The 14,524-nt window shown below is 39.1% G+C and overlaps 1 protein-coding gene across 1 annotated transcript; it reads right to left on the bottom strand.

The window, feature by feature from the left end:
• Positions 1-645: 645 nt before the first annotated feature.
• Positions 646-5,179, bottom strand: LOC137410382 (uncharacterized). Its single transcript, XM_068095808.1, has 2 exons — positions 1,400-5,179; positions 646-1,293 (listed from the first exon to the last, which is right to left on the bottom strand). Exons 1-2 carry the CDS (start codon positions 5,177-5,179, stop codon positions 646-648), a joined length of 4,428 nt encoding a protein of 1,475 aa, XP_067951909.1.
• Positions 5,180-14,524: the final 9,345 nt, after the last annotated feature.

Here is a 14,524-nt window from a genome sequence, read left to right as displayed (position 1 = left end):
AAAAGTCGTAATGTTAAGCGCAAAATACGTAAAATCGACAAGAATGCGATAGGAAATACGTTTATAAAAAAAAGATTAGTAATTACCTTTTGCCCTTTAATGTTCTGGTACGGCTAGGTTTGTGTTAGTTTATAATCATATATGAGTTGTCTCGCCGTAGTGGTTTCTAACTAATAAAGAAAACAGATTTTAAGAAATATTAATACGCAAATAATTCAAGTTGGTTAAAAAGAAAAACGACAAAATCAGAAATTGGATAAATATTAAATGGTAAATACCTTGTACTTAAGAATAGAGTGGTATAGTTGTCCAATACACGGTATATTAACTCAACCAAACTACAGAGACCGGTGTGACCAACTGATCTGCACTAGATGAAAAGCGTAGGTAATCCTAAGCCGTTCTGCATAACTAACTGAGAAAACGGCACTAAAACTATCGGCCGATACCGCCCCGTGACCGGACGCATTGCAACGGCGAAAACGCACCCCAGCCAAATAGTTTCACTGCACCACTCACACGCATTGACTCAGCATTGTTAGTTTCGTTAAGGCATAAATTAACTAAGTTAAATATAAGGGTTAGTCCAATATAAAAGGCTGTCTTTTACACTCCCCCCGGAAATCTTTCCTGGAAGGACCGATTTCAAACTCGAGTCAGAATGATCAACTTGTTCAGCGGTCTTTCTATCTCTGTAGCTTGTTTGATGGCTCTACCTTGTCGGTCTAATTGAGTGTTGCCTAGTGTTAACTTCGCTCTTCTAGCTCTTCCATCATGGCTTTCGATCATCTTTGTTACTTTAGCCAGCTTCCACTGGTTTCGTAGTGGATTAGCATCCATCACAAAAACTATGTCGCCGACTTTTAGCGACTCTTTTTCATCGGTCCACTTCTGTCTATGCTGCAAGGTTTGCAGATATCCCAGCCTCCATTTCTTCCAGAAGACATTGGCCAAATGTTGTATTCTTCGCCACTGTTTTCTGGAGTAGGCGTCTGCGTCTTTGAAGTCCCCTGGTGGTGGTAGGCAAACATTTGATTTGAAGTGCAGCAGGTGGTTTGGTGTGAGAAGATGGCTGTTGGGGTCATTTAGATCTTCCACTGTGAGCGGTCTGCTGTTTATAATGTTGGTAGCCTCGTAGAAGAGTGTTCGGAGAGAAGAACTAGTGAGCTGTGCGTGTCTTTCTTGGATTAGTCCTTCCAGAGCCTGTCTCGCTGTTCTAATTTGTCTTTCCCAAAACGCCTCCCATGTGGCTCGACGATGGGGTGTTAAAAAGAAATTCACATTCAAACTTTTCTGCAAGTTTTTTGTGTAGTTCTTCATTTATTTCAGCCAGGTTTTTTTTCAGTTCTGTCTGTGCACCTCTGAAATTAGTGCCTTGGTCTGAATAGAGTGACTTCACATTGCCTCGCATGGCTATTAGGCATCTGAGTGAGTTCAGAAACGCATCCGTGGTCAAATCGTCTAGCATTTCTATGTGGACTGCTCGAGATGTTAGGCATGTGAACATCAGCCCGTAGCGTTTAACTTCACGGCGTCCATCTTTGGCGTGAAACGGCCCAAAACAATCCATTCCGGAGTAGTGGAATGGTGTGGCTGGTTCCAATCGTACGGCTGGTAGGTCCGCCATTTTTTGAGTCTCCGTATTTCCCCTTAGTTTTTTGCATATTACGCAATTGTGTATTACCGTAGACACTGCGGTAGATAGTCCTGTGATCCAATATCCGTTCTGTCGTATTGTAGCAGTTGTCAGTCCTCTTCCAGAGTGACCAGTTAGTCGATGATAGTACTGTACGATCAAGTTTGTGATGTGGCATGTCTTTGGCAGAATTGCTGGGTGCTTCAAGTCGATGGTGAGAGTGGTAGAGTATTTTAGCCTCCCTCCTATGCGTATGATACCATCGTCATCTGTGTACGGGTCTAACTGTTTGAGATGTCTGTTCTCTAGTCGACTTTGGGCTGTTTTGATGATTAGCCTTATAGCTTTTTTTCTCAGTTGTAGGGGTGTTAGTTTTTGTTTTTTCTTATGTATGGCAACCCTGATGAACACTGCGAAGGTGTTGACTAGCGTTTCCCATTTAGAGTACCGCTCCATCATCCCTAAAAGTCCAGGTATTTCTTTTAGCGAAGTAGAGAGGCAACGTGCTTCAAGGAGCTTATCCGTTGTTTTTTCCAGTTTCGTTGTGGGTATTTTGATATCTGACTGCTGAAGGAAACTTGGTGGATTAATCCAATGTCGAATTATGTCTTTCACTTCAGAACCCCTGGATGCGTGGTCAGCAGGGTTATTTCCAGATGCTATGTGGTGCCATTGTGTAGGTGTTGACACGTCTCGAATTTGCTGGATACGATTGACTACATAGACTTTGAATTTCTTAGCATCATTTGAAATGTAGTTTAGTACAATCATAGAATCACACCAGTAGTGTGTAGCAGTGTTGGCCGGCAGCAAGTCTTTCAGCTCCCTCTCAAGTACGCTCACTAGTTGCGTGGCAACAACAGCAGCTTGAAGTTCCATGCGCGGAATCGTGATCATCTTGAGGGGTGCCACTCTTGCTTTTCCAAGCAGGTAACTACACTTCACTTCTCCTTCTTTGGTTATTTGTCTGAGGTAGGCACATGCACCAAAGCCAGTGGTGCTTGCATCCGAAAAGCAGTGTATTTCACTTTTAGCAGCATCTTCCTCTATCATGTTAGATCTTACTATACGTAGTTCTGAAAGATCTCGTAGTCCTCTTGTCCACTTGTGCCACATTGGTGTCAGGTCAGATGGTAGTTTACTTTCCCAATCTGCTTTGCGTCTACACAGCTCCTGTAGTATTTGTTTTCCCGTAATTATGAAAGGTGCTAGGAACCCTAGCGGATCATATATTGAAGCTATCAGAGATAGTATTTCTCGTCTAGTTTGCATCTCCTTAGAGACCGGCATGGTAAAACGAAAGGTGTCCGTTTCTACACACCAGAGTACTCCTAATGCTCTCTCTGGTTGTGTTGGAGTAGTCGTGGTTATAGTGGCTTCCTGCAGGTTCTGGGATCTTTCTGAAGGGGGAACAGTTTCCAGCACCTCTGATGAGTTTGTTACAAATTTGTGTAGTCTGATGTTGCCTTTCTTGCAGAGATCTCTAGCTGACTCTATAAGCTCCTTTGCTTCTTGCTCACTACTGACTGATATCAATCCGTCATCTACATAAAGAGATTGTTGAATGAAGTCTGCAGCTTTCGGATGTGTGCTCTGGTGTTTCTGTGCCAGATATCTCAATCCGAATGTGGCGCAACCAGGTGAAGATGTAGCGCCGAAAAGGTGCACAACCATTCTGTATACCTTGACTGTCTCCATTTTGTCATCCCACCACAGGAATCTGAAGTAGTCTCTGTCATGCTCCGCCACCCGAAATTGATGAAACATTTTCTCGATGTCACACATGATGGCAATTTTCTTTGCTCTGAATCTCAGAAGCACTCCTAATAATCCATTCAGGAGATCGGGACCTTGCAGTAAGTGGTCGTTGATGGACTGTTGTCTGAACTTCGCACTGCCATCAAATACTACTCTGATCTTGCCAGGTTTTTTTGAGTGAAAAACTGCGAAGTGTGGTAAAAACCAACACTCTCCTTTCTTTCCAGGTGTGGTGACCTCTTCTGCATGACCCTGATCCAGTAAGTTGGTCATAAACTCTGTGTACTGCTGTCTGAACATAGGTTCGCTTTGGAGTTTTTTTCCTAGTAGATGGAGTCGTTTCTCGGCCATCTTTTGGTTGTCTGGTAGATTGGTAGGTCTCTCACGAAACGGCAGTGGCATGGTGACAAAGTCCTCAGAATCCTGGTGGATGTTCTTGCTCAGTTGTTGCAGAAATGATCTATCTTCCATAGAGATTGCTTTGCTATGGTCTTTAATGTCTGTGAAATCTGTCTGCATGATTTTTGTAATCTCGTTTGAAAAATTCTTTTCCTTTATCGTTGTTTTGCATTCAAAAGCTAGCTGATTTCCAGCCTCTGACTCTTTCATGATTACTCTGTGGCTGATTCCTAATCTATCTGCACTTTCTCTCTGGTCTACTGTGCCCACGATGCTCCATCCCAATTCAGTCTTGACAGCGTAAGGAACATTACCCTCTGCTCTGATGGTCTCTATTGGGGCTAATGCACTCATGCAATCATATCCTATCAGCAGACCAGCATCACACTCAAAGAGTTCTTCTAGCTCATTCTCCACGTGTTGAAGATGAGGCCAGGAAGTAGTTTTGCTTCTTGTAGGAACATGATCCTTGTCAAATGGAATAAACTGTCTTGTGTATGTCGGTGGAAGGTTCAGTTTCTTAGACTGCCTGTATCCTCTTACTTGAAGGTTACTGATCTTCATACTTTCTGCTGTTTCTTTCTTGGAAGTGAGGGTAGTGATTGTCAGGTTTGTTTTAGTTGCTGGGCATTTGAGCTTGTCAAACAGGTTGTCTAACATGAAGGTAGAGCTGCTCTGGGTATCGAGCATGGCATAGGTAAGTAGTTCCTGATGAGGTTTATTCTTGTGTGACACACAAACAGGTACAATCATTGCTGATGTAAATCCGTCTGTTGTGCTCTGTACTTTGCCGCAGGCTTGAACAGTTTCAATATTTCCTTTCTTCTTTTCTTCAGGTTTCTCCTCGGTATGTAGGCAGTCAGGGTGGCGTCTGGAGCATTTGGTACACTGCGCTCTATTCTGACACATTTTGTACGAATGACCAGGCTGCAGGCAACCAAAGCATAGCTGCTTCTCTTTGATCAGTTTTATCACCTCTGCGTGAGGCTTCCTGCGTAGATGACCACAGTCAACACTCATATGATTGGTCATTTCACAGTTGTAGCAAAATTTATGGGAAGGCCGACTTGAAGTTTTCTTCTCGGTAAGTGTCTTCTCTGTTGATTTGACAGTTAGTGTAGCTGACTTTTTGGGTTTGTTGTTTATAGCTGGCTTCACCATTGCAGTAGCACCACGACTTTCTGTTGTCACCTCTGTCCCATTAACTTCTACTTCATCTTGTAGAAATTCTGTCAGGTCTTTCAGCTTTGGATATACTTTGTGTTTGCGTTTGTATGACGTGACTTTTCTCTTCCATTGATTGACTAGCCAGTCTGGTAGCTTATCGACTACTTTTCGTATCTCACTCCAATCATTTAGTGAGCACAAAGCTGGAACGTCATCCATGGTAATTAGACACTGATGCAGAAATTCTGAATAGTCGGTGAGTGCATTTTGGTCTTTACCACCAATCTTTGGCCAGCTGTCCAATTCTTTTTTGTAGGCATCGCATATCTTGAAGTCATCGCCAAACTTCTCTCTCAAAGCCTGTCGGGCTTGTTTGGTAGCATTAGGTGACTTCAATCTGAAGTAGCGCTGTATCGTTTTTCTCTATGCTACGCTTCTCTGTAGATGTCTCATCTTTTCCTCTTCAGATATTCCACTTTTGTCGACTCCTGCTGAAAATGCCATCTCCCAGTCAGCATACTCCAGAGGATCTCCATTGAACACGTACAGGCTGGGTACTGGTACTCTTTGCAGCTCCATGCTCTGCGCAAAACTTGTAGCAATCGCCTGTGCGAACTCCTTGGCTAGTGCTATACCTCCATGTGTGTCTTGACTAGAGCAGCTTAGAAGGTCTGTTTCTTTGCTGCTAGTTTCCCTTTTCATTGCCTCAACCAAAGCTCGTGTTTTGGAAACAGCTGACTTAACAGATTGACTGTGAACGGATGATGTGGTGTGTATACTGGACTTTTGTTCTACCACACTGTCCTCTTCTTCAGAGTTTGCCCCTTCGTCATTACATTCTTCTGCGGCGAAGAGTAGCTGATTTGCTTTTCGAGTGAGGCTTCTGACATTCTGACTAATCTTGTCCATGTCCTGTTGAGTACTGCCATACAGCTTTCCATTTGACCATCTGCGTAAATCTTCGTATACTTGGATTATTTCCTGATCCACTTTCGCTAGGGTGCTGATCCAGGTCTCCAGCTTTGTGGTTCGGGTAGGGCTGCTAGCTATGTCTTTCTGACAGTCAGCGAATGTACTAAAAGCCTTCGATTTTAGTTGTGAGAATTTGTTTTGTAAAGATTGAATTATAGTGTCGCGAAACGTACCTACAGTAGCATGCAGCTCAGCCATAGTTTGACATAACTCTGAGATTTCTTCACTCAGCTCATTTTCCTCATCATGTGATACACCTTTAAGTGTCTTAAAAATTTCATCTATCAGCAGCATAGTGTAATTGTATGGTTTAGTGTACTCCAAAAACTCTTTCAGTTCCTCAGGCTCTAGCGACACATCAGTACCAGTACTATCACCAGTGTTAGCTGCTTGTTGTATTTTAGTGCTTATGTTGAGTACAGCATTGTTTGCATCCGATAGCTCAGCTTTGATAAAGGGTCTCAATGCATCTTCATTCATATGACGTAAGCTACGCCTGTAGGCCTGTACACTCATGCTTGGTTGAGTAATACAACGGAGTTATAGTACATGTATGTGGAAATTTTACTAGATTTATCAGGCTGCCTTATTGTTTACTCAAGTTTGGCTAACAATAGGCCTACAATGACATGCGCGGAATGAGGGCACAGGAAAACAACACAGGCTGTCGGAACCCCAACGCAATCACAACACGCCCTCCAGCAGGAACCAGTAAGGGCCAACGATATCAGGGCTTTAACTACTGTGAATCCCCCGAAACTGAATAAATCGGTAAAGCAGTAACTTTTCAAAGCAGAATTGGTCAACCCAGTCTCTGTTTACAAATAATCTGATTGTAGATTAAACTAAGGAATAGAATGAGAAAGGATTAAAGGAAAATTAAACAAAATTCTGTATAAAGTAACTAGATAAGGTTCAGGTTTAAGTGTAGATAGATAACGTTAGTAGATGTGTTTTACTTAGCTGTCCGTCGTTCCGTAACGGTGTGCAACGTCTGCGTATCTTGTTTCCAACGGCGTCTCCGGTTCCTGGACAGGGTGGTCTGGTTGATAGTCTCGATAGGAAAGCTTTCACTGTAGCTGTACCAGGTTATGTCTAAGGGTGTGCGTCTACGGGTGCAATAGGACTAGACACAATTCTTTGTGGTTGAATAGGTTATTTTATTATGCGTGCCAGTTCTTGGTATGCACCGTGAAAGCTAAAATAAAAGTCGTAATGTTAAGCGCAAAATACGTAAAATCGACAAGAATGCGATAGGAAATACGTTTATAAAAAAAAGATTAGTAATTACCTTTTGCCCTTTAATGTTCTGGTACGGCTAGGTTTGTGTTAGTTTATAATCATATATGAGTTGTCTCGCCGTAGTGGTTTCTAACTAATAAAGAAAACAGATTTTAAGAAATATTAATACGCAAATAATTCAAGTTGGTTAAAAAGAAAAACGACAAAATCAGAAATTGGATAAATATTAAATGGTAAATACCTTGTACTTAAGAATAGAGTGGTATAGTTGTCCAATACACGGTATATTAACTCAACCAAACTACAGAGACCGGTGTGACCAACTGATCTGCACTAGATGAAAAGCGTAGGTAATCCTAAGCCGTTCTGCATGACTAACTGAGAAAACGGCACTAAAACTATCGGCCGATACCGCCCCGTGACCGGACGCATTGCAACGGCGAAAACGCACCCCAGCCAAATAGTTTCACTGCACCACTCACACGCATTGACTCAGCATTGTTAGTTTCGTTAAGGCATAAATTAACTAAGTTAAATATAAGGGTTAGTCCAATATAAAAGGCTGTCTTTTACAATGAGAACCCAACCATATCAAAACTAGCTGCGCTACCCTGCGTTTCCCAAGTAATAATAATGTCTTTGGACAGAAAATTTATTTGTATTTAACATAAAACAACGTTTGTGGAAATAACTTCTAGACTACATATCATGAAAGAAGTGTTTTGTGTAGTTAAAATATAGTTAAGAGAGAAAATGAAAACTACTGTGAAGGTTTTAAGACTTTGTCAAACAACTGTGACTTTCAGAATTCATATCATGAAGAAATGGTATTGTGCAAGACAACTAAACTACTATTGAAAGTCATATCCCTTGCTGGGGCAGACAAACCCATAAGGTTTGTGCTAAGTGTGCTGACAACGTCTTTATTTTATCTGGCCATTGTAGATATTCCCAATTTTTAGGGATAGCATAACATTCACCGGACTTACATCACAAAAATATTAGATGTTTGTGTAACCTTTGTTAAATAGTACAACTTTGTCTTTTACAAGTAAGCATATTTGTTTTTGCGCTTTTTTGCAGATTTTCTACAGAACAGAAAAACTTTATCATAATATGAATGCGAATGAGCCATGCGGTTCTTATAATAAAGCATATGACTCTGGTACTCAAAGACTGAAATGCATCCGACAACCATGTGAGAATCTAATTTTCATCAGCTACATGAAACGCAGAATTTGTTTTTATCTGCTTTCAAATTTATTGGCTTGGAATGTCAGCTATAATTAATCTGTAACAATAGGATTTTGTTTTCAAGTTTAAATTCAAGCTATCGTGTAACGAAGATAATGGTGAGTTATCAATATAGTTTACTAATCAAAAATAACTTTCATAACATTATAACATAACATACTATGGATAAATCTCGAAGTTCCTTTCATACTCTGTATATATAACCAAAGACTTTGAAAAAGGTTTGATTCGTTTTACTTAGTGGAACTTATTAAATAATTTATATAGTACCATAATCTCACCAGTGTATGTAAATCTACTCTGGTTTCTAGTTGAGGTAAAATACTCTCAACATTGTAGGTATTTCACCACTATTATTTTAGCAGTAAAATGTAGCCTGATCTATTGAATGAAAATAATTTTTGAACTTGTAGTTTTATTATTCACATCTTACATTTATTTACCTGATCTACTAGAAAATCATTTGCAAAAAATGATAAAATGCTTGAGAGACCAAAATTAGCTCTTTGTTTTCTACATTAAAAAATCAAATAAGTTTTTTAATTGACCTCATATATTTTTTAGACCGACAGACTTACCCGATATATTTGAATATATTGAATATATGTATATTATACATATTCATATATTTTGAATATATATGAATATCTAGTTGTTTGGGGATAGAAAAGACTTCTATAAAATAAAATAAATTCAATCTTTACAAATATTCACGGCTACACATATTTTAGTGCTAGCCCCACCAGCTCGCCTCTCTCTGGAAAAAAATAATCGCTCACTCGTTTTTGAAGTCGAAGATGCAGGTTTTGGCATCAACTATGATACATTTGAAATATACCTGTCTGCAGTGGAGGAGCCTAATATCACCATCAAAGAATTCTGTGGTATGTGTGATAATCTGTGACACATACAGTATGTTAAAAGATGTTGGATTACACATAGAGCTAATGATAAAAAGTATTATCCATTGTACTACAGTAAGTTACTGTCATAGAATACTTATGTTACTGCTAGCATACATAGGTTTGTCTAGGGGAGTCATAAATCATGGCAGTGTGGCTATTCTTAGTTATAAAGTTAATAAAGGGTACATATGGTTTGTTTATTAATTGGGATAGTATATAATAGCATAACATAAATAGCTACAAGTTCCAGACATTTATTTGAATTCTGTTTGGTTGAATTTGCAAACTAATTGTGTAGTTTTATGAAAATCTTTGTGTACAAATTTTCCTAATACTTTATTTTCTTTTGTAAAATTTGTGTAAAAATGAATTAGCAATATAATTTTATTTTTTAACCAGAATTGAAATAAATAATTTAAAACTAAAAATAGGACCAACCTGAAGGTAGCTTCAAATGGTAATATTTTAAAAGTGATGAAAATTGAGGCGGGTTAACTAGTTGAGTTTTTCTCACTTACATTGTTCTGTTAAAGACAGTGTCCTAGTGCAGTGTTGTTGTTTTTATTTGGGCTGATAGACCAGCCATACAATAATTGTTCTAAGTAATAAACAAAGCATGAGAGATGAGTAGTCTAAAAAGAAAGTTACCACACAATATTTAGAATAATAAATCTAACTCAGTAATAAGTCAACTGTTAGACTTAGAAACGTTAATTACATGTAAAATCTGCATAAATTGCTGCTTTTCACCTGCTAAAACATTTTTTGTTTTCAAATAAAATAGCTATATTATGAAAACTTGAATTATTAAATTACAAACTTATATCATTATTAATAAATATACTAAATACTTACAAAAATCCATTACATGTTATGCTCTTACAATGTTGTTATCTTACCATATGGTTGACTACACTACTGAATAGACATTTTTCAAAGATGATGAGAGAACATCCTATAGCTAGATTAACATGAGAAACTCACTTATCAGTTAACCACCAAAATAAAAATTTACATTAGCTGTACACATTTTGTTGAAGGTGATGATAAATCAAATGATAGGGCTCAGATATTGGTGTATATCATCGGTTGTCATTCCTTGGTACTATCATTATTTTTTGATTAGATATGCAATATTAAACTGCAAGACAGCTGTAAATAATAGTGCAAACTGGATTATTTGTACTTCTTGTATGTCTACTCACAAAACTCTCACTTTCCCATTTCTCTTGCTCAATACAGTTGATATTAGCACTTGCCTAACTTATGAAATTACAGAATTTGGAAACGTTGCGCAAGGGAAGCCAAAAAAAAGACACTTAAAATTTGGCCAAACAGCACAGCTTGCGCTTAACGGTGGAGTGAGGAACTATTGTGACTTTGCAAGGTCTACAGCTAATCAGTCTTGGTGGGCAGTCAATTTACGAAAACTTCACAAAGTTCGAAGAATTAAGTTTTACATTTTGAAGCATACAAGTACGTTGGAATTATAGTTCTGTTTATATGCTATGACTTGTAGTAAAACTCACTTGTAGTTAGAACTCACTCTCAGTATAGAAACATTTGTAGAACTTCTCATTACATATGATTGTGTCTAGGTGCTGTTATTTTTCTTGCTAACTAAAGGCTCCAAGTAGGAAAGACACATAAAATGATAAGTAGTTGTGAAAAACAGAGTTGAATAAGATTTTAATTTTTTCAATATATATTTTTTTCAATATATTTTGAATATCAATTTAAAGACTAATTGTTTGCTGCAATGCTTTGTTTATTTTTAAAAATAAATTGCTTTTTAGAATTGTACTATGTTTGAAAACTTGAGTTATAGGCTGTGGGCTGAGCACGCAAAAAGCTCCAGAAATGAAATCATGTTGGAATCCCTTTGTGGTGGAACACAAGATTTCCATCCCCTCTTGTACAGTTTCTATCCGGAGTTATGTTCCCTTTCTTTCTTTTGTTAGCCACGCCCCTAAGAGAGGCTGGTCTTATGATCTAATTTGCATAATTTCATGTACTTAAGGCAGGGTCTCGGCCCTTTGTAGTTGTTCAATACATGCAGTGCAATTGAATCATACTCTTTCTGCTACCTTAAGCGATACCTGAACTACCCCGGCATATAGCTATCTCCAAAGACCTAGTCTATGGACTGTGCTGTGGGGATAGACTCATAAGAACACTGTCGACCCCTGTCGACCCTGTCGACCTTGTCGACCTAGTATAAAACCTCTTTGGTGCAATCCCTTGTGTGAGGTGGTTAATGTTGACCGGTAGAGTAAGCCGACCTAGTCGCCTCTACGTGTTGGTCGCAGGAACCAACACACTGGTGGCAGCAGTGGGATTTGACTGTTGTAACACGGACTTCTAAGACAACCTTTGTAACCATGCCAAGCAGCCGACGGAATGCTACCAGACATCTGGCTGAGGCAGAGCTACAACAGGTCGACCAGATTGGTCAGATGACAGAGGCTATTACTAGAGCCTTACAAATGCCTAGGAGGGAGGCTAGCTTCAAGCCACCGAAATTCGATGGGAGTGAAGATGTGGAACTATTCATCTCCCAGTTCGAAGAGGTTGCAGGAGCTAATGAGTGGAATGAGAAGGCCACTCTCTTCCACCTGCGTGAGACATTGAAAGAGGGGGCCAGAGGTTGCAGTCGAGGAGATTCACCTGCCTCTATCTTCTCGGCCTTACGCACAAAGTACGGGCTTTCCCCGAGAGAGGCTAAGAGTAGGCTCCACCTCAAGAGGGAGCCAAAGACTAGCCTCCAAGAACACGCGACGGAGATGGAGCGTCTAGTGAAGATAGCATACGCTGACCTTCCGGACTCCTACCAAGCTAACATGGCCATGGATGCGTTTTCCCTGACTCTAGGAAACACGCACCTCCAACGCCATCTTTTGGCAATAAGAGCCCAGAGCTTAGAGGAAGCGGTGCAGGCAGGGAATGAGTTCCTGCAAATTCAGCCCACTCTTCCTCGGCCAGGTGCTCGACCCCTAGTAATGAGTTTGTAAAAGATCATCATCTGTAAAAGTTTTAAAACTTGGTCAAACAACTACAACTTTCTAATTTCATATCATGAAGAAAAATTTGTATGCAGCTCAAATAAATTATACAAATAAAACAACTATAAAAGGGTTTAGATGTAAATGTGAAATAATTAGCAAGTAATAGCTAAACTAAGTCTGCTTTGCTACGATTAGAATAAAAGATGATTCGATAATGATACAATTAATACAAGTTGATAAAACGAAATAAAATTTTGAATATGTTGAATCAACCATAAAAATTTTTGCATAGAAATGTGTTTGTATAAAAAAGGTTACTGTTTCACAAGAAGCTATTTATCAAACTTTGAATACAACAATACTGTACAATTGAATACGGTACAAATGAAAAAATGAGATATCATACTGTCTTTGTCTTACCAAACAGAGGGATAATGTAAAGACTCTTCCTATTGAGATAATACAAGCGTTTGTGTAAAAAGAATTGGCCTTGACTGCAATATAGCAAATGAGCCTTATGAAAAACCAAAAACTGAATTTCAAGAGAATACGAAAAAGTTCATAGAGTTCCAAATAGTACATCATTTAGAAAAAGTACACATGTACAAGTATATCTATATATTTCTCAAAGTTTGTCGCTGTTGCATGTGTCCAGCTATAGTTATTAAACTCTTGGAATGAAAAATTTGTAAAGCAGAAAGTTTGATTTTGAGACCCCCATTCGCCAGTCCAACGCCTTACTAGCTATGCCACACATGCTTGATAGCTTCGCTAGGAGAAAATAGGTTAGTGTTTTCGGTCACGCAGCAAAGTCATGGTGTAACGTCACGGAGAAGGGTAACTTTTATTACAAAGCTTACTCAAACTATCCATTGAAATTATGCCAGGCTAATAGCAAGTGGTAGGCAACTTTATTACCTTTCATTGTTTATAAGCTGATTTTTAATACCCCGGCAGCAACAGCTAACACAGCTAGTAACTGTATATACATGGTTCAATAGCTTTATTTTCCAAAAAAACAAATTCAAAATACTACAATTATGTTTCATAACTTGACACTGATGAATCACAGAAAAGAACAAGAAAACTGCAAGCACTGTGAGAATGGGGATTAATAGGAGTAATGCTAATATCAAAAGTCTCACAAAATGAGCTTAGTTACTTCAAAATACTGCATATCAATGTCATTTTTCCGCTATCGGCATTCTCTGCTACTGTTGTTTTAGTTTTGCTGCAGTGAATGCATATGCAAAGCTCTGTGTAAGGTAGTTTGCCATGATACTGGCACATCTGTGCCCTTGACAGCTTGATTTTTGACACTCACATAAAACTGCTTGTGGAATATTGGGTAGAGTGATAGTTTTGGTGTCTTATTCATATCTGGTTGTCACAGCTTTAAGGTTATGAACACTTTACTGCATACTCATCGTTTTCTCTATCCAATGTCCATCAAGGTAAAGAAATGGTGCATTGCTAAGTTGTGTTTTTGTCTTTTCTTATACATGTGTAGGTAGCTGCTACAGAGTTGGAATAATGAACAGGTTCTTTCAGCAATTGTTGGCAGGAAGGGGAAACTGACTTCCCTAATACCAGGACACAAATAGCCTGTACCTTATTCAATTGCAGTCTGCATTTTCCAAGGTTGCCTTTTTTAGGACAAATAGTCTGCATGTGTAAATCGAACAGAAAAAATGAAGTTGTCCAAAACTGAAATAATTTTCCAAGTCCTTTCATTGCCTGCTGACAGTCAAAATTGATTTGGATGAGTTTTTAGTGACTACATTTTCTTTTGCCGGAAAAGGAAAAAAATGCATCATAACCAGAAAAACTATGCAATCTGTTAGACTTTCCCATTGGCAAATTATCTCAAGCCTATAGGCCATTGCGCTGACACATTATAGCCAATTCAAGCATCGCTGTCCAATAAGAAGAAACAGAGTCGGCAATTTACATGCGCACCATGGGCAAGTGCCATGATATCAGTTGCTGTGTCACAAGATTTGCCTGTAAATAGTCATCAGCATAGTGGCATGCCTGCAGTGCGAGATGTGTGTCTGCCTCTGTAATTGCAAGCTGAAATAGCTTCTTCTATAGTGGTGGGTTGAGCATAAAGGCTGTTTCACTCTATATCGCCGTATATCAGCGTTGATGCCACAATACTTCGACAATCGTCGATGATGACCATG

This window comes from Watersipora subatra, unplaced genomic scaffold (assembly GCF_963576615.1).
Source record: "Watersipora subatra unplaced genomic scaffold, tzWatSuba1.1 SCAFFOLD_327, whole genome shotgun sequence".
Lineage (NCBI taxonomy): Eukaryota > Metazoa > Bryozoa > Gymnolaemata > Cheilostomatida > Watersiporidae > Watersipora > Watersipora subatra.
The sequence above is the reverse complement of the archived record's forward strand: the minus strand, read 5'-3'. Positions and strand labels throughout refer to the sequence as shown.